Source organism: Crocodylus porosus, unplaced genomic scaffold (genome assembly GCF_001723895.1).
Source record: "Crocodylus porosus isolate Cpor-Errol unplaced genomic scaffold, CroPor_comp1, whole genome shotgun sequence".
Classification (NCBI taxonomy): Eukaryota; Metazoa; Chordata; order Crocodylia; family Crocodylidae; genus Crocodylus; species Crocodylus porosus.
In genome coordinates, this window is record NW_017728911.1 from 35169557 (window position 1) to 35190680 (window position 21124).

Below are 21124 nucleotides of genomic sequence, written 5' to 3' on the forward strand. Positions count from 1 at the left end.
GGCTCCAGGACCACAGATACTCCAGTTTAACACTAACTGAGAGCCTGCCTGGCAGGGAGGAACCTTATGAAGAAGCTGCCGTCCTGTACTCCATGTTTGTGAAACAGCTGAAGTCTGTGGGAGCACAGGAAGTGTCGTACCAGGCCAGACCACAGGTCTGAAACCCTCCCTCTGAATTCTCTGCTCCATAAAGACGGGAGGAAGAGAAGACCCAAGATAAGCAAAACATTATTTCCAAGGAAAAGTAGTTCAGAATTTTCCAAGCAGTGCGCAGGGGCTCAGGGGACGCCGAGCACCTGAAACGGAGGCTGCCTATATACATGCTCAGGAGTGGGAGGAAGCATTTTAATTAGAGCGGTTTCCGGAGAGCTGCTCTAACTAAAACACCTTGTCATCATGTGTATTAAGCCCCGGCACATTTCAAAATGGCTGCAGGGCACTTTAGCTAAAGCTCATTTGATGAGGTTTAAATACAGCGCCCCCGTGGCCATTTTGAAACGCTTGGGGGCTCAGTACGTGTGATGATGAGGCGGCGCTGGACCATTCTGGTTAGCACGTCTGAATCCCCAAGTCATGGGACTGTCTCTTACCACTGAAGCTACTTGTAAGGAAAAAGGGAGTTGTTCGCTGTGCCGGTCTTACTGAATTACTCAGTGGTGCCCAAAATGAGGGAATTTTAAGTTCTTTCACAAACAGTTATGCCACATCCTTTGCCCAAGCACAACTTCAGGGTGTTATACACATTTACAGGCACGTGGGCACCTCTTACTAAGACGGTTTTTGCAAACAGCTTGCATGAGAAAGTCAGACCCAACTGGAGGGTCCTGAGGCTAAAAGTACCAGCACAATGACTTGCTATCACAGCAGAGCCATCTGACCAGTAGCAGCTTATTCCAGTTATCAGATGTACAGAAGAACATTTAGGGAAGCCATATACTGCAGATACACGCGAGAATATAGCTCCTGAGTTTCCAGCTGCTGGGAAGATAGCAAAACCAAAGCAGGGGTGGAGACACTAGGCTCAGGGATGCCGAGTCATGCTGTTCAGAACAAGAACAGTTCAACCTGGAGCAGGATCTAAAAGTAGATTGATTTTCATCGGGCCAGAGAAGTTCAGGACTAAACCCTCGTGTTCACATCTGCCGCTATGGTCCAGGCAAGATCCAAACACAGGCCCAGGTGTGGCTACACAGACTCAGCTCAAATGCTTGCAAATGGGCAGCAAAGTCAATGCCAAACTGGAGATGCAGTTACCCTGAACTCAGCCCCGGGCTCAGTCTATGCTGGATCCGAGTCTGGACTCTCAGGCACATCCCGTGAATGAAGCGAATACGTACCATGTTCATAACGGTGAGGATGAATCTTTGGGCTGCCTCAGCACCATGGTATTGGACCATGTTGGCATCAGCCACTACCAGGGTCTCTACCGTATACTCATTGGTGAGTCGAATGGCGTTTCTTCGCTCTCTCCAGTCATTTACTGATTTTATCTTCTTTTGCCTCTTCTTCTCTAAAAAAATAAAGTACATATTAAACAATACTCCAGACCTAACAGGCAGATCCACAGCGACACATTATGCTGCACGGTAGCTAAAATTCCCCTGAAATTTCAGACAAGGAGTTCCCCTGTGACCTTCCCTTTCAAGGAACCCATCAGGAGTTTACTTTATGAATATGTGCCTTAGCAGCTGTACGCATTTGCACGAGACAATTTGAATAGATTGAAAATGTGATAGAAAGAACGACCCAAATCCAGAGAGACAGGATTAAGAAAGGCAGAAAATGAGTGGTGGCTGAACCAAGAAAGAACACAGAAACCCTGTTTGCTCCGCTCACGTGGACAGATATGAGTGTAAACTCAGGACAACCCGCTGAAGAAAGGGCAGACCGGCCAGGTTCCTTGGGGACACGCTGGATCCCGGAGCTACACAACAACTGCAGCATGACATACAATCTGGGGGATGCGTCCATCCCTTCTAGCCTCTGAAGCCTTTTCTTAGCCAAAGCAGTTGTAAGAGATTCCTGCGGTCGGTATTTTGATTGGCTGCACTTTAAAAACGCATATCACATTAAATGGCACTTAGCCACTGGAGCTGATTACCAACAGATGTGGTAGGTTCTCCATCACTGAGCGCCTCTAAATGAAGCAATTAAAAGTAGGTGTCTTCCTAAGAAAACAGGCGAGTCACTCGGTTAAATGTTTCGGTGAAATCTATGGCCCAAGGTGAGCAGGACGAGTAGGTTAGAGGATCGCAATGGTCCTTATTGGCCTTATATCCTATTAACTCAAGTCTGTAAACAGATGTTTCATCCGACCCCGGACACGGAGAGCGCTCAGACCAATTGGCCTGTCCCTGGAATGAGCTAAAACAACTGTACAGACATACAAAGGCTGTTCCAGAAAAAAAAAAGCATTAGTATGTCTTACTTCAGAGGGACTTGGATGTGGATGTGGATGTCTGTACAACAAAAGGTTATCTCCTGGGACAACCATGATGTCTGTTCACAGCCTAAGAAAGCAGGAACAATTTTAGGGAATCCAGAAATGCAGCAGCAACTGGCTACTGCATAGGGAGAAAATAAATCCCACCTGGTGTGAACATAATCACTGCACCAAGGACATTAAAGCACAGACCAAAGGACAAACATACTAGCGACCTGCTCCCTTGCCAGCTGAGAAGTAGAGCAACCCCCACAGCTTAGAGACCAAAGCATATACCACCTGAAGGGTAGGTGAGCAGGAGAGAACTGAAGCAGAGATTGGACATTAAGTCAGTACTCCTAATTACAGTGAGGAAAGCATTCATGTCTTCATCTGCAAAATGAGTAGCTGGAAACAACTGGTTTTGCGATTAAGGGCCAAATCTCAGCATTCAGGGAAATCAGACGTGGCTCGCTGCTAAAGGTGCTAATTGCTAGGGGGAAAACCCTGCAGCTCACAGGCATGTTCAGTGCTTCCCCTGGGAAAGGCAAATCGGGCTGGGGGATGAAGGCAGCACGGTCCCTCTGCATGAATGTGGCCGAGGCCATTCTTATGTTCAATATGAAAGGGGTGTGCCGCAGAGATGCTACATGACGATCAAGTGGACATCTTATTTCATGCTGCAAAGGAACGCAGGAGCAAGGTCCTTCTTTCCCAGGCTGCCCTTCCAAAGCAGAGCCTTTCTAGTCTGTTATTAAGTGCAGCAGATTTCCTCTAAGCACCTTCATATTGGAAAGCCCCATCTGCAATAGGCAGGTCTCAGTTTACAATATTTATGCTATGATCCTGGTTTTCCACGGCCTGTTTGCTAGCTCTCTTACCTAACGCAGCCTGCATTACCCCAAGCTCCCAGGCTGGTAAAAGTGCTCACATCTGGACTGTTGGGTAGCGCCGAACGAATTGTTCTCATTCAGGCCGTCGGACGCCAGCGGTCGTAAGTCACCTTGTACCCGCCGGAGCCCGACGCTGGGACCTCTGCTCATCCATACGCTCGTCCCGTCTCGGCAACGTGCACAGTCGCGCACGTCCGTCCCCTCCACATTCACAACCGTCTGTCAGTCGTTCCAGGATGACTTTGCTTATGCTTTTGTGCCCGAGGCATTAACTGTCAGTGCTCGGGATGTATTTTTACACTGAGAAAACAGGCATGAAATTCAATTTTTTTTTTTCAACCTGCTTTGAAAACCTCCTCCTGGGGAAAACACGCTTGACAGCAGCCCCTGCCCGAGCCAGAAAGGATTCAGTCCATCTCGGGGGTGGCCCCACAGAACGGGATCTCCGTGCTGGACGACAAGGAGGAAAAGGGCCCCTCGGGCGGGCGCAGCTCGGAGGGCTGCAGGGGGGAGGCCGGTCCTCACAAAGCCGCCTTCAGAGCTGCGGAGATGGACGGGCTGGAGCGCTGGGGAACGAAATAAAAGAAATCGGAGCGGCTGTGAAGGCCAGGCAGGAGGAAGGCCGAACGCACCTTCGCTTTGCCAACTGTGAAATGGAGATGACTTCACTCAAGCACGGTGAATGAGCTCCTCTGTTCTCTCTGTCCATCCCCAGGGTCACTCAGCTTAAGCTGGAGCAGTTTTATGGTTATTATTACAATACACACACTGGAGCACAGGAGATTTCTTCCATCAAAACATTTAATCGAGCTAGCGTTCGTCGACTTTTCTGACCCGGCAGCAAGCCGCTTCCGGGGAAGCGACGGCCCTTGCCCAGAAGAGCCGACGGTCTGGCCACACTTGAGACGAATCCTCACCCGGTGCAAGCCGGCCCAGCTCTGCTCGTTTCAACAGAGCTGAAATAACAACCTGGCCCACCATCTTCATCACTCAAAGCAGGGGAGCTCTCGTGCCATGTTTATAGGGGCTGCTCTCTTACACAAACACATGCCAGCTTTGGAAGGTGTTGCTATGAATAACCCGTGCAGTGCAGCGCAGGCCAGAATAAAAAGCAAAGACGTCTGCATGTCCCTCCTAAAATACAGCAGAGGCGACACGCCACAGACAGGGCACAAAGTGCATTGGGTTGGAGTCGTGGACCCGATGGGCACCAGGGACAGTTGTGATCACAGTCGGACCTCCGTGAACTACAGCATCAAGCATGAGGTTGCCAGAGGATTCCTGAAACAGGACCGCATTTACAAGGACGGAGGTCCCGAGACTGCGAGATTGCAAGCGTGCATTCAGGGGAAAACCGCCAAGGTCAGAAAGCCAAGATTTCTTTTAAGGCTGAGGGGCTGGCAATAAGTCTTGACAGTTTTATCTCTGGAATTAGAAACACTCCCCCACACACAGCTGAGAAGCGACGGGCTCGTCTTTCACCCAGCGCAACACAGGACGGAGGAGATAAAGAAAGAAATCCTTGTTGTTTCTGTGCACCTGGACTCTACCTGTCTGGACACCAGACACCTTTCAGCACAGGGGGCAAGTAGGAGACGGGCATATCTGTCGTCTAAAAAGGCAACACAGTTAAATCCACAGGACTTGGGTCGTTTCCTCCAGACTAATTCGACCTGGTCTTTGGAAGGGTTCGGGCTACTCCTGTCTCGTTCGTGAATCTCCATGAACCAGCCTTTTCCCCAGCGCCAGTATGTCAGAAGTAAAGGCTCTTCAATTTATACAGTAATCACAGCATGAATCTCCTCCTCCTACACCGGTGTGCTTGACTGCTCCCCTGACGGTTTAGTAAAAATGCATCTAAAGCTACCAGCCAGTCCAGGAGGGTATAATTTATGCTTCCCTGCTCCACACCTGTGCCCGGCGGGGGATTCAGGAGGGAGGCATGGCTCTGCAGAAGGCCCTGCTCTGGACGAGCCACGCGAAGCCACGCCAGCGGAGACTGCTGGACGGATACGCTGGGATCCCACGCGTGTCGCCCGGCCCTGCTCCTTTCCAATCAGAGCTGCCCCCTTTCAAGCCGGCCCCCTGCACTTCTCTCCCCACGCACGCACGCCCCGCTCATCTGAGCCAGCAATTACAAAATGCTTTGCTGCGGCTGACAGCCAGGTTGAGAGGTGGGCAGAGTTGCCAGCCTTGCTGCGTCTCAAAGATTTTCATGCAACATATAACAAGCACTGAGGAAAATCTGGCTGCCTGGCAATGCAAGATCAAGCACTCCCGGACAAGCCTCAAGTGTGGAAAGCTGGTATTTGCACCAGCTGGCGTCTTGGGGGCCTGAGCATCCAGGGCCACCTTCTTCCTTGCTGCTGACACAACTATGATGAGGCTTTCAATGCTCCTTCAAGAGCTTCCCTCTGCAGTTGCTATTTCGACAGCTTTTTCTCTTTTAAGGTGGTCATTCCTACCTCGTAATCCAACAGGACTGCTTTGAAATAGGGCTGGGGCTGGACTCCAGTGCCTGGAACGACTGAGCTGTGAAAAATGCCTCAGCTGAAGAAAAATAGTCAGAGCACTCAAAGTTTTTCTCTGTGCTCTCCCCTCCTGGGGGAAAAGCAGCCACTTGGGGGTCCAGGGAAGAGTGAGCCCGCTGCACTGGACTGCAAGTCGGCCGCATCGGTTTTGGGGAGCAAGGCTAGAGGCAAGGGGCAGGCTCCAGTCACCACCTCCATCGCTGGCCTGTGTGGTCTCTCCTTTGGGACAGACCAGCGAGCTGGCCAGGGTTGGCACATCTCGCTTGATGCCTCCCTCTACAAGGCTGCAAACTGCAGCTGTGCAGCAATTTGGAAGGTGTGATTCCTGGAGAGGGGTGGCCGGAGGGGATCGCTGGCAAACTGCCGGACAGCCTTGTATTACACTGCGTAGCCCCCACCTCCCTCCCCCCGAACTTGAGTTGGAGCTAAGCGTTGGCCGATTTTCAGACAGTTTTCCACACAAAACCTCCCACTCTCAACCTCAGTTCTCCACCATCACCACCCCACTGGCTCACCTTGAAACTCAGCCAACCCACCGAAAGTTGGAGAAGTTGGGCTCTTAACTTTCTGTTCTTCCTAGGAGCAGCAGTTTAAAAGGTTACCGAGGATCTGTAATGTGAAATGAGTCCAAGGAAGACAAGGGAGTCTACAAAGAGCTTTGCAGGTCACCGGGCAAGCTTGAGGGACACTACAGATGGACGGCAAGGCAAAATGGCAAGTGCTGTGCTAGAGGTTGGGTCTTTGGTCTCCCACGTTTGGCCTGCATGACGTCAAATGCTACGCGGACCCTCTCCTCACCCCTCGGCTGAGGTAGCTGCGTTGCTATCCTTATCGCTCATCCAGAACCAGCTTCATCCAGGACTTTTCCCGTATGTCCACGCCCCTACACATGACCAACTTCGTCTGCACTGCTGAGCGCACGCTGGTATCTCTATGTGGAAATGGAGCAGGTGACTACACAACTTTCCCAGTGCAAATGGAGGCATCAAAAAAACCCTCTGCCAAGCCCCATGTCTGAACCAGGTCTACGCGGGGGACTCTGGCCCCTGCCCCATCTGATTTATGAACCCAGAGTGGATTATCCTTCCACCAGCACATGAAGCCCCAAAGTAAAATAAACATAAGTCTTTAAAACCAGGATTAAATGCTCAGTGGACTCTTTATTTGAAGAAACTGATGTTGCGAGCTTTGCGGTGCAGATGTGAAGTGTTAGTGTGAAGGCATTAGGGGCAACAAAATACAGGCGGGAGGCTGTCAGAGGCAGTTACATTGGGGGAACGTACATTGCCAAGCTACAGGCAAAGTCTAGGAGGCAGGTGTTTGAACTTAAGAGGTCAGGCACCGTTGCAGGGAGCCCGGTCTCAAACCGACAGCCTGAAATGCAGCCTGTGAGCTGTGTGTGAGGTGCAGTGCTGCTTTGCCATGCCAATTTGTTACTCTCCTAAGGCCTGCAAGGGTTTTGAGTGGTCTATAATCTGGGGTGAGCCATAGAGCTGCAGTCCCAAGTGTGCAGGCTCCTTGCACTTCAGCTAGAGAACTCACCTCGGGGGCTGATTTTGATTAGCAGGCTCCCATCCTCCCTGGGCAACGTGATCACACTGCTTGGAGGATGCCAAGGCCTGTAAATGCATCCTCGAGGGGCCTTATGGCATCAGCTGGCTTTTCTGCATCTTCAGTAGAGGCCTCTAGTTCAAAGAGTCAGCATCCTTAATTTCACGGCTTATCATCACAACCCCGCCACGGCACACCTCCGCCTCTTTACACATATTCAATAAGCGTGTCCAGAACTGTTCTTCTTCCCAGCCACCCTCACCGCTGCTCTTGCGAGTCTCCTCCGGCCCTGCCACCCGCTGCCCCTCTCCGTACACTTCTCTGGAATATAGGACTTCTCTTCTACCCTGGCCTCACCCCCTAAATATTTTTGCTCCCTTTCTTTCAGCTGTAACCACCTAGCTGCACTTAAACCTACAAAGCAAATTTGGTGAAAATTACTTATTTAAATAAGGGACTGAGCATCTTACCCAAGGCTAGAATTCCCAGTAGGAGTCCTTTTCCTCAAGGGATAATTGGGCAGCAGCCTCAAACATGCCTTGCTCTTTTAAGTTGCGAATGATTCTGCCAGATTTTCCTCGGATGCCAGCCAAGGCAGCTCTGGATAGCCAGGTGAAAACCTGAACGCCTGGCTTCTGCCCCGTGCCGTTGCTTGAGGAAGGCCCCGGGCATCAGCAGAAGTGTTGGAGAAGCCACAACCATCACTGGAATCAGACGCTAACCTGTGAGGCCCGTTATAGAAGTGCAGAGTTGCTCTCCCGGCTCTCCTCTGACGGTGGCAGATGACAGGACAAGGAGCAACGGTCTCAAGTTGTAGCATAGGAAGTTTAGGTTAGATATTAGGAAAATATCTATCACGAAAAGGGTAGTAAAGCACTGGAACAGGTGACCCAGACAGGTTGTGCACTCTCCATCCTTGGAGGTTTTTAAGACCCAGCTAGATAAAGCCTTGGCTGGGATGATGTAGCTGGGGCTGGTCCCGCTTTGAGCAGGGGGTTGGACGAGATGTGACCTCTTGAGCTCCCTTCCCACCTTAGTTTTCTAACCAGACCAGAGGGTTTCATTAGCTCCATCTGAATGTCCCTGTCTCTGAGGACAGGGACATTAAGGAGGAAGAGGAGGTCTCGGGCACAGAATCATAGAATAGCAGAACTCAAAAGGGACGTCAAGAAGTCATCTAGTCCAGCCCCATGCTCAAGGCAGCAGCATCCCTGACTAAATAAGCAGCATCCAACAAGGTGTCTCTTAATTAATTAATTAATTTTTTGCAACCAAGAGTTTAATCTGGTATTTTCTTCTCTTGGAAATCAAGATCAACATATTCAAGGAAGAGCTGGCTGCTAAGGCAAATACAATCCTGTCTCAAGGATCTTCTGCTTAGGAATAACAACGAGTCACAGTAAGGGGGCAAGTTTGACTAACATCCACTGTGTGCATGCACACATAGGTACTACATTAGGAGGGTTGGGATCCCGAGTTAACCAGTCACATTTGGTGTCACTAGTAGGATCCCCAATTCCTTTGGTACAGAAAGAAAAGGAACTTTCAACCATTTGCTTAAAAGGGTCAAGTCTACATTTAAAACAGACATAAAGAATTGATTAGCCTAGTCTCAAGATGTAAAAGATGGCTTTTCCCCATCTAATGTTGGCAGGTTTTGGAAATTTAATTAAGATGTTTTTAAAATGCAGTTGAATTAAAAAAAAAAGAAAGAGGAAGAGGCAAAGCAGTTTTGTGGGGCATTTCTCTCTGCAACCCTGACTGTACAGCATCGTGCTGTGCATGAAGGTCACGATGTGAGGTTAACGGAGAAACAAAAGTGAAAACTTCCCAAGAAGAGAGAAGCAAAGCTAAACAACACACAAGTGCACTCCAGTCTTCACTTAAGCAACCTCAGGGGGCTTCTGGAAACAAGAAGGTGGTTTATTTTTTTAAGATGCATTGACTTAACCTTCACTGGCTTTTTCTGACTCCACCATGCTTGTCTGAGTTTTGATGCTGCAGCAGTTTTCCACCCATTTCTTAAGCAGCTTCGCCAAATGCCTGATGGCCCCAGAGCACGGAGGTGAACGCACAGAGCAATGAGCCTTTGTGCCCTTGGTTTGCTCCACCTGCCTATCAAGCTGCTCATGGTGAGAAGCGAAGCAGGTCCAACATGCATGCAACTCGTTACAGCTCGGAGCTGGGCTTTCCAAGGACCAGGCTTCATCAGTAAAGTATTGCTGAAGAGGTGACTGCCAATCGAGGTTCACTGAATACCCTACTTAAAAAGGAGCCACTGCAGGAAAAAAAGGTGCAGTGCATGCAAGTGCAAGTGCAGAGGTGCGATTTTGCGGTGGTGGCGGGTGCTCCTACACGCCAACGGAACAGCACCTGCCACCTCCCTGGGCACGGACCCGCCGCCCGTCAGCTACCTTGCAGTGGCCCTTTTCACATGCACAGCTCCAGATGACTCCCCAAACGCACCGAAATCCTGAGGCTCAGTTTAACTCCAGAGATTTTTTTGCACCTTGTCCCCACTCCTCATGGCAGTTTCTTTGGCACCTAGCTGGGAGAGAAGTAAGGCAGGTAAAGAAACTCAGCAACTTGAAGGATCAGCCCTATTATCATCCTTCATCCAAAAGACATTGGGATTTTTCCTGCCCTGTCTATACCCATTTTTTGCCCCGATTGCTTTACAGCTCTACTATCTGCCCAGTCCCAAGGGCAATACGGGTTTGCTCTGCCCTGGTATCAAGGGAGGGAGTGGTGGGAGGGACAGCAGCACACAAGCAGGTGACAAAGTGAAGCATAAATAAAGTCATGGGGGAAAAACGGCCCGAAGGGATCTCGGGAGCCTATCTAGCCAAACCCCCCTACTGAAGACAGGATCATCCTTGTTCGGTCAAGGGGTTGACTAACCTGCTCTTAAAAGCTTTGAAGGATGGACTCCACCACCTCTCCAGTGCTTTATAAGATCTTCTCAAGATCCTACCTGCATCTCCTTTGTTGCACTTTAAGACTTATTTCCCATCACACCCCTACAGACACAGCAAACAGGCGGTCATCTCCTCTTTATACCCATCGGGTATTAGAAGACTTAGCAAATAGGGAAACTTTTGCTGAAAGGATAATTACTCCAACTGAAATATGGCCAGAATGCAGCAAAAAGCACCGTGACTCTTGGGAAAGTGCCCATGACCCTCCACAGTCTATGGGCCAGGACCTCGTCTTCATGACTCAGCTACAGGACAGGAGCAGGATGCTTATCATCCAAAAAGCACCACCACTTCACTGCAGGAAACTGGCTCAGCGGAGAGTCAGACTGCCACACCGCGAGTAACTAGCACAGCTTCCTCCTACAGCACCAGGATTTGCCTTGAAGGCCTCCCAGCCAACTAACGACTAGGCCTGATTTATAAGAGCCAAGTCAGAAGAGGAGACGCATTAAGTGTACGCTTCATGGGGACGTGCAGCCGTGTTTACGGATACACCATCAGACCGAGAATCAGAAGAGTATTGCTGGCTCTGCTACTGACCTGCTGCTTGACCTTGGGCCAGTCACTTTGCCCTTCTGAGCTTCCTTTTCCTGTCCCACTCCTTCTCTACACCAAGTAATTGGATTGAAAAATGGGACTGAAGGCTGCATGGGGCAGAGCCAGAGCCTGGTCAGGGCCACTGGGAGCTTAAATAATCTTGCATTAAATCCTAGGGAAGAGAGCTCTCTAGACACGAGTCGAAAGTGACCTGTGAGGATCCGAGGCAAATAATAAAGCACATTAATAGCTTGCTTTAGTATTGCAACGTGAAATTATTCTCAAGAAATGGTAATACAGGCTTCCAGGTTCATCTTAATGGGTCTTTGTAAAGAACCGTTTTAGGACTGCTTGCCTGGCAATAGCTTGGCCAAGCTAGCATCCCTCTTGCTGAGACTGCAAGATCTTAAAGCGATTACACCAAACCCAGGGTCCCAGCAATGCAAACAAGAACAGCATCTGGTCCCTACGATCGCATGTCTGCTGCCACCTCGTCTGCGCCAAGGTCGTACGGGTAGAATGAAAAGCTTGAGCTGCGCTGCGCAAGCCAGCCGAGAAGCCAGCTCGTCTCCCTTTGCTTAGTGCTGCAGAGCCAGCACGGCTACGTAAAATATAGTGTAATAGTTATTTTAATCCCTAATGTAAGCAGATATGTTGGATTACACAGGCAGCAGGTCGGCTGAGAAAGAGGCTGCCAATTCATGTAGCAGCTTTCCAGAGCCAACTTCAACTTTACAACACCCCTGCCAGGGCAAAGTTATTAGTCCCACTTCACAAATAAGGAAATTGTGACAGAGGGAGAGGTTAACGTCCAAATTTTCAGGATGGCCTCCAATTTAGAGTACCTCGAATCTGCGGAGTGCCCAACCTCAGACACCAACAGCTTCATTTTACAAAGTGCAGTGAACTCAAACCAGCGCGGGCATCTTTATGCTGATACACGGGGTTGGCCAAAGTCATGGGAGCTGTCACTCCTCGTATGCATCTTACTTGGCAGCTGCCCCACATTTGCTTCCTGCTCCTTGACTGGAGATCTTCTAAAAGTCAGTATGCCCAGTAATTGCCTCTCCACCCATGCTTGGTTTTAATTACGGGCAGTAGAGATAGGAAGCAGGGTGCAGAAGGGCAGGGGTCGTGGGCCTGCTTCTGCACTTACAGCCTGCAGCAACCCAGTGAGCTCAGGGTGAGCTAGCAAGGGCTCTACCTCCAGCCCTGAAAGTAGGAAGGGCTTCTGGGTTTAGGCTGTACTGCTGTTGGGGGTCTTTAAGGGCTTTCATGCCCGTACACACCAGCTGTATACATTGAGAGTGGCCCTGATACCACCCTTAAGTAGGGTGACCACATGTCCCAGTTCGGCTGGGACACTCCTGGACTCCGTAGCCACTTGATCAAAAATCCCTTTCTGGAGCCTGGCAGAGAGGTGGAGCGGCATGGCACGCCGGGCAAGCGGGCAGGCAGGCTTGGGAGTCTTGGGAATAAAGGTCCCGTGGGAGCTGAAGTCATGGGGCATTGGCAGAGCTGGGAACAGGATCCCACTCCCAGCCTGGCGCTTCCCAGCAGCTCCGGTGACAAAATGCAGAGATAGAGCATTGTTCTTCATCTGTTGAGCGATACCCAGGAGCCTCCCAGGAACCTTCCTTCCCAGATGGACAACAGGAGCACCATCAACGTCCTCAAGAAAAGGGCCTCGTCACCACACGTCTTATTTTGTTGGCAGCTGCCGGGTTAGATTTTATTACGCTTTGATGCAAACTAACACTAACTTCTACCAGGAGCCAGAAGATGTAGTAAAACAAAACCTTGGGAGAAGGAAGAGCGCTCCAGCTGATGCGCCTCTTCTGCATCTGTCCGCTCAAGAGCAAAAAAAAGTACAGCCACCCCCTGCGCAGCAAGCTACAACTACTGCCTCGGAGCCAGGAGGGGCCAGCAACGATATCCTCTCTGCGGTGAATGGAGAAAGAAGGTTCCCAAACCAGCAGCAGGTTGATCTCGACCAGCGTGACCAGAGTCCCTGCTCGGAAAGCCAGCATTTCAGAGAGACCAATGAAACGCTGAGTGCAAGTAAAGAATATTCCCGTGAGAAAAAGGTCTGCATGATCTGGTGAGGGATAAGGCAAGTATTTGCAAACATTTTAATTCAATTACACGTTCTGCGCTGCCCTTTGTTAAATCCTCTCTCTAATACTTCAACAGATACTTCCTAATAAGGACCAACACAGGTTGCATTACATCTCACTATTTTTAGTGCGCACGTTTTGGCCATATCAACTGTTATTCCAGGCCAAGTCAAACCTGCAGAGAAAACATGGCAGGGAGACAAAGATTAAATATGGGGAAATGCAACATGACTTGAGTTACATTTGGAATTTATACCTGTTGAGGGAATATGTTCCCTTCATCCGATACCTGCAAACTAGCACCTGGCGCAACGACCACCAGCCTTGAACCACTGGCAAACCCGGCTGGCTGAAAATACCGAAAGAGACTAAAAATACTGACGTTCCTACGCTTTCCCAGCTTGCTTCTCTCAGTGCAGCACTTTGACATTAGAAGAAATCTATAGCTCAGATTAACTGACAAGAGAGGCTCCCAGTTAGGGGGTAATTTATGGGGTCTCTGTCACAAATATGAAATAACGCCTTCTTCCCCCTCCAAAAGACACCCTGCGCTTTTTCATGCGCCCAAGCTGTATTTTATGTCAGGGCCAGTATGTAAAGGGAGCGTCATACATCACCAGAGACCTTTGGAAAAGTTATTAGAGAACTTCACATTTCCCAAAGAAACAGAACATTTTATAACATGGTTAAGAAGGGATGGCTTTGCTTTCATAATGCGGTTTCATTTGTCCTTTTCATATTGATACTTCCCCCCACTAAGAAACAGAAGAAACCCTTTCCCCAAAGATTTGGGGTTTTTGATGATGTATCGAGACTGGTCTTCAGCTAGCACAGGCTGGTGTCACTGCCTCTTAGACCCAGCTCGGGACTCTCACCCCCCAGCCCTGTCCCCCTGCCCACACTCCCTATTTACTAAGGAGCCTCCATGGGGTCTTGAGTGATTCAGAAGGGAAGAGACTATTCTGCACTAACCCCCTAGTTAGTGCAGGGCGCAGATCTAGGGGTCATGGCCAGGGCCCAAGTTTAACATAACAGCGTATGTGAAGCAGACTAAGAATGCTTCAGCGTACACACATTTTCATGTATGAATATTAAACCCCATTAGAAACGTCTCCCCTCAAATGCAGCTGCTCCTCCCAGGCCTTTGAGAAGGAAGCGCCTGAACTTGCCTAGAAGAGCATCACCTTTAGGAAACAGAGCACTTCCCTGTAGAGGCCTCCGGGCCACCGACGCAGCCCATGGTACGCAGATGAGAACGGATGAAGCATGCTACCTAGTAGTGTGGAGCCACCATGCTCTTATACAAACCTGCCTTCCCTTCTCTCTCCCCTCTGAGAGCAAAGCATCCAAGAGTCTCTTTGGGGGACTTCTGTTGACTTAACAGAGGCTCGCGTTTGTGCCCAAGCAGGAACTTGCCCTATGCCTTGGATAATTTCTTCTTTCTTCAACCCCTTGCAGGGTGGTCCCAAAGAGGACGGAGCTGGACTGCTCTCAGTGGTGGCGGGTGACAGCACAAGGAGCAACGGGCTCAAGTTGCAGCAAGGGAAGTTTAGGTCAGATATTAGGAAAAACTCTCTCATTAGGAGAGAAGTAAAGCATCTGAACAGGTTACCCAGAGGGTTGGTGGGATCTCCATTCTTGGAGGTTTTCAAGACCCCAGCCAAAGCTTTGTCTAGCCGGATAATCTAGTCGGAGACAGTCCTGCTTTGAGCAGGGGTTGGGCTGGGCGTGACCTCCTGAGCTCCCTTCCAGCCTTCCCGTGCTAGGATTCTGCTGGGGAGAAGGCGATCTAAACACGCATGACTAAAAACAGCTGCTCATCCAAGCTGGGAGGACCAGTCCCTGCCACTGAAGCACCTCCAAAAAGGTGAGAAACACCAGCTGTAGGTATTGAATCTCCAGATCAACAGGGACTAAGGGCATCTCAGGCCAGTAGGAAGCACAACCCGGTCCGTACCTCTTTAAAGCCCACTAGCACAAAGCTTGCGGGCTCCCAGCAAAGGAGCAGGTCTTTGGGAAGGACAGGGCCTAGCCAGCACAAAACCCCAAAACTGGGGCACTCCACTACCTTTATCTACTTATTTTACTTTATTTTGTTGTAACTTCTGTTTGTGCTGGTTAAGGGCCTAGGAATGTATGGACACAATCAGCAGCTGGGATTTAACCATCTCAGCATTTGCCACTTTACATTTTTTTTAGAAAAGAATCCAATTTGCTCCAATTCCCTTTTATGGACCATTGAATTTCAGTCTTTCCCTAGGAAATACTGTAAGTACAAGGTCTGGGCAGAACAGAAGAAAAAATAGCTAAGAATGGGTAAATATATTTTTCTTTTTTTTTAAAACAGATTTTAAAAAAGCATCATTTTTTTTCAATGCACACAAAAATGAGCATGAAGGCATAAACTAGAGTTCCCCAGTACATGTGCATATATAACATATAAAGTGTGCAGAAACATGGTCTTAAATGCTTGCAGCCTCTGACTTCTCATGCCAAGTTTCAGCCTGGGTGAGATGTGACAGCCAAGTTACAAACCACTGAAAACTGGGGTTTCTATTGCAAATTCGAGCAAGCCTTTAGCTTCTGCGGTACCGGGGGCTGCCACTGTAACAGGGCCTTTTATTCCCATGAGACATCTTGGGAACAAGACCCCAGATTACCATTTGCCATGCCGTTTCTGTACGAACAGACCTTTTGCGTGTCAGAGCAGATTAATTTTTCCTATTTCTAAACTCCTTGTGCACAAACTTAATCCAAACCAGACAGGAGTCAATTAGGTCATTAACGTGCTAAGCCTATTAACAGCCATGACTTACATTTCTTCCTTCCAACAATGAAAAACATTCAGGGGTCTGCTTGTAAGCAGAAAGGCCCATGAGCTGGTCCATTATTTTATTACACCACCACTTGTTGCCGGGGCTGCTTGATCCAGCTGGATTTCTACATGGGGAAGCGGGTGCTGTTTTGCAGGTTTGCAGCCTTGGTCCCTTCACATCCCAGACGCTCACACCTTCGCCAGAAGAGGAAGGCAATCTGGTGATTAATGCACAGAACCGCAATTCAGCTCATCTGGGTTTTGTTCCCAGCTCTGCAACAGACTCCCTGTGTGATGCTGGGTGGGCCAGTCGCACAAAAGAAGCCACTGACTCAATGGGAGCCTTTCCTTTAACTTCAGAAGACTTTGGCTTGGGCTTTTAGTCATTGTCTCTAGCTGTAAAACGACTCCAGGGCGGGTGAGAGGATGAATTCCCTCGTGGACTGCACAAGGCACAGACATGAAAGTGCTGTGAAAACCCTGTAACAAAGGGCCCAACGCCACAAGTTTCTCATCTTCCTCAGCTTCAAAGTAGCAGAGCTGACCATGCAGGATTGGCCTTATGTTTCATGCTTCGCTTCCCCAAATTGGAAGAACCGAGAAGTGAAAACAATGCGCAATTAGGTGCAGCGTGCAACACAGTGAAACCTGGCTACGTTTGCTGACCAGTGCATATCGTGGTTTAGAGGAAAGCAGTAAGTACCAGAGGCACAGTCATGGTCCCAAGCCTGATGCAACCCAAATCAATACTCCACCGGCCCCCCAGAAGCCTCTGATGTCTGAAACCACACAAGAGATCAACAAATGCATTACTAAGAGCTCCAAAAGACAGGAGAAAGCAAGGTCTCGTCCCCCAAGACTCATTTTAAATGGAGGTCTACCATCAAGCAGCAAATAGTGCCAAGAAGAGTGAATTCAAATTAGTGTGCAAGAGCAAGCTGACTACCAAGGGAAGGTGTTGGATCCTTTACCTAAGGGATGCACAAAATGTAGGGGCAACATCACCGCAACCCGGGACCTTCCGACTGCTGCTGTCATCCCTACAGCTGGACGGATCGATGACCATGCCCACCGCTGTCATGATCTCCATGAATTCAAACAGATGGGGCAGGGGACGGGGGGTGGACACACACCAGGCACACTGTGCGGCCTGGCAGGCAAGGCTTTGCACAGCACGAGGCAGACCTGCGCGTGTTAAACTCTATGGACCAGATCCCTTGGGGACGTAAATCAACACCGCCCCACTGCAGTCCATGTTGTGCCAGCTCCGCCAGCTGAAAACCTGGCCTCCATCTTACAGATGGAAGAGGACAGGATGCAGTTGCTGAATGCATGTTCAGACAGCCACCGGGACCTCTGATAAAGGAGAAGACACGCTCGTACCAAGCAGCTGTTTTACTATGAACATCAAACAAAACAAAATAAAATGAAAAAAAAGGGGGGGGAAAAAAGAGTGGGACCAGCTGCATTTTTTCAGCATTTCAAGCTGTTAAGCACTGAAAGGCTGAGAAGATTTGCAGCAGCTCATAGGCACAAACCCTCCAAGCAGATGAATTTACTGATGCTTTTGATCTTTTATTCCTCCATGGCACTGGGATTACTAGGGGGAGGGTTGGGGGAAGAGAAGGAGAAGATATCAGTAGACAGGGAAATGTTACCTAAAGAACAGAAGTGCCATTGTTGGAGGGAGCTTCTTGTTCTCCTGTTTTATTGGAAGTTGGGCCTTCTTGCCTATAAAATTACACCTGCATCTGTCATCCCTTTTTGGTTTGAAGGGATTGTTTTAGTGATGTCCCACTTCAGAACTTCCTAGTGACACGAGCATCCTCTTTCTCCCCTCAGTCCTGCATCCAGGTGTACAGAGATGCCAAAGACAGTACTGAGGCTCAGAGGGTGAACTCAGAATTTGAACCTCTTTGACTTAAGGGACATTCAGAGTCAACTTCCGTGCGTTAGGATTTCTCTCTCCAGGGGTCAGCTTCCAAATCACCACCCTGGATTTGGACTGGGCTCACGGCCAACCTGAAACTACAGACTCGGCCAGGCGCAACACATGCCTCCCACCAGAAAGTCCAATTACACACTCAAAGGACATAGTCCTACACAGTCCTTTTTCTCCGCTACAAACAGGATCTCTGGACCTGCAGAACAGCTTTGTGGCATCTTCAGTCATAAAGGTATGACCAAGACACATGTGTGTATACGAAGGCCTGATCTTTTTGCCACAGACCACAGCAGTAAAGCTCCCATGGACTTCAGTACTACAGGCTCAGCCCTTTCACAACAGCACAGTATAAAATGCCTTTAATGAGGCTCTCAAAGCACTGCAGAAGCATTAAAGATCTGAACACCCAGGTAATGCATGCAAATAACAACACTTAACGATTTATGGGAAAGCAAATTGAAGACATTTTTTAATTCTCAGTGCTGGAGCTGGGCACAAAACTCCTGCTTCACAGCATGCAGCTATGACCACCGCACGCCTTCTCTCACTCACACTGCTCCAAGAAACCCATTTCAGCACAGGTTCGTCAGCCCATTTTTCATTTCTCTCTGCTCACAAAGCCAAATCCATGGCCACGCCTCATCCATGACTACCTCCACTTGCCCTACTGCCCGAATCAACTGGATCACACGTGAACAAAGGAACGTGGCAGAACCGCCGGCACCACCATAACCGCACGTGTGTTACGAGAGGTCGCTCGTGCATCTCAGACTCACCGGACACAACTCTGCAGTGTTCATCGGGACCCTGCAACCTCCCGGGAGGGCTGGATTTTGAGGACCGTTTGCGCCGGATGAAGTGCTCTTTCCCGCTGAACGAGGTTTCCGAGATATTAACCGGTTGTATTAGCAAGTGTTCTGATCCAACCTGGACGTAGCCGATCTGTCCGCAAAGGAGAGAGAGAGACAAAGCATTACTTGCTTTGAAACCTAAACCATTTATCTTTTCATGATTTATCAATTTGGTGTGTGTGTGTGTGGGGGGGGAGTGGAGGAACTTAATCCCACATCATTACGCAAGTCCACATGCTCACTCATTACATTCGGCCTAAAAGACCCACTGAATATTGTAGTCCGAGAAAGAAAGAGAGAGCTCCACCCCTTATTCATGTCACTATTCATTATTTCTCTTACAATTTTACCTGGAAGGCCTGCCGCACTAGGCACTGTACAGAACTAGAAAGACAGCTTATGCATTTTTTGCAGGAGGAACTATGGCTAACGCCGGGCTGAAAAGTGGGTTCCTTTGGCAACAGCTGGAGCAGGTACTTGCATTTTTTCTTGTACATGGAGAATCCTGGCAGAAGTATAAACTCTTACGTTTTTGGAGACTCTTCTGGTCTCCCCAAAGCAGGTGGAAACTCTACCGCCATCTGAAAACTGGAAAGGCACATGGAAAAACACACCGAGCAACCAAACAATGCCGGAATAACCATTGTGGGGTCCAGGACCTACATTTTTAAGTACTAAGGGTGTCAAAGATTAAAAAAAGACTAGGATGGATCATCCTGGGATAAACAAGCTCATTCAAAAGAGCTAGGAAATCCAACTGATTCACCTAAGCATATGTGAGACCAGACCAGGTCTTGCACCATGCTGTGATATACCAGGGGAAGATTTTTTTAAGGACCATAAGACAAGAAAATCACAATGATGGGGAGAAACATCATTACCAAGTATGGGCTGGAGAGTGAGCTAAGAGCTAGGAAACTCGGTTGAATTGCAAAAAAAGAAAGAACGAGGAGTAGAAAGGACGTGCTACACACATACATCCCGACTATCAGCAACTCACTTCCACTAAACCTGCAAGCTAAGCCCATGGCATGGAGATCTTTTTTTTTTTTTACTTTTAGTAACTACATTTGCCCAAGTAACAAACTTACGTTAGTTTTTCTGTATTGTGTTTTCTCTCTCTTTTTTAAAATCAGAAAATAGCTGGAAGCTTAGACAAGTACCAAACCCCAAAATGAATCCCCAGGCCTGACCACCCAGAAGGGAAAAAAAAAAAAAAAAGAGATGCTTTCCCCATATGGATTTCCCTACTCCCAAAACTAAAAGGTCACTGCTTACACAATGAAGTCTTTTTGAATCCTATGAGTTTCAGGGGCTCCGAGGCACGAGGTAAGACGATGTCCACTGCTGAAAAGGTGAGCGTCTACATCTCATTTGCATGAAGACTGCAGATACCCACATGAGATGCTTTAAGTTCTGGTTTCATACTGCTTCCAGATAGGAAACAGCATGAGGAAGCTGTGAATACATCTGAATATTTTGAACCAGCCATAACCCCCCAGACAAGTGACAATAACTCCCAATCTGACAGCATTTTATGGAGGAAATGAAAGTACTACCACTAGGTGGAGATCCAAGGTCTCTATTTCAATAGAAATTGAGCCAAGACCAACCAAGACATTTTACTGAACAAATAAAGCTGTCTTCAAGTGCATGGTCAACCGGGTAGTTCAGGTTTTTCTCCCACGTTTCAAGTTCCATCCCTGATTAACTCATCAAGGACATTAGGACACTGGAAAAAGAGGGAATGTGGATGGAAGAGGCCAGGATGACTGAAGTTTGTTATATGCAGCACAGTGTAGCTATAGTTTGGGAAGATTCACAAAAGGAGACAGTAGGACCCACCCCAGCCTAGCACGTATTTCATATCTATCGACTTCTACCACATCTCTGAACCATGCTAAGCCCCTCTACAAGACGGCACTGCACTCTCAGTCACGGCGAGCCCCAAGCCTGGGCTTTAGAAAAAGTCTTGTTCACAAAATGCCACTAGTAGAAAAGTTTCCATGGCTATTTTTAAATTTCAGTGAAAGCAGCTATTTTGGTTGGCCCAAAACTATCTTCTGCATTGTTACTGAGCGGGGTTAGCCAGCTGGTAAGCACGGAGACGTGAGGATGCCTGCAACCAGACGAAAGCCTGGCAGTCCCGTTCCCAAAGCCAGAAGCAGAATAAAGGGGGAGATGCTGTGTCCTGAGAGGTGCAACGCAGAGCTTCCAGCACAGGGGAAGGAGAGATCGTCACTTCCTCTTATCTTTGTGACTCCAAGCTCTGAAGAAAAGCTCACAGGTGGCCTTGGGGACCCCAAATAAACAACAGCATCTCCCATACCAAGGGCATTTTTTTTCTTGGCTGAATCCAGGGCTTTTTAGAGCTCATTAGCACTGTTCCTACCCTCTTATGGGTGTAAAGAGGGCAGAGTGGGAGCGAGGACGTCACCCAAATCCTTCAGGATCTTTCCATTTGAATAAACCGCAGTAGGGTGG

The 21124-nt window shown here is 48.8% G+C and overlaps 1 protein-coding gene across 1 annotated transcript in view; it reads right to left on the reverse strand.

Annotated features, from left to right (window-relative positions):
• Positions 1-19221, reverse strand: part of ADAMTS17 (ADAM metallopeptidase with thrombospondin type 1 motif 17) — a 252778-nt gene extending 233557 nt beyond the window's left edge. Inside the window, exons 1-3 of the mRNA XM_019533183.1 lie at positions 19216-19221; positions 18566-18845; positions 1338-1510 (exon numbers count right to left, since the gene is read on the reverse strand). Of these exons, the coding sequence (XP_019388728.1) occupies positions 1338-1510; positions 18566-18845; positions 19216-19221 (459 nt within the window). The remainder of the gene's footprint in view (positions 1-1337; positions 1511-18565; positions 18846-19215) is intronic.
• Positions 19222-21124: the final 1903 nt, after the last annotated feature.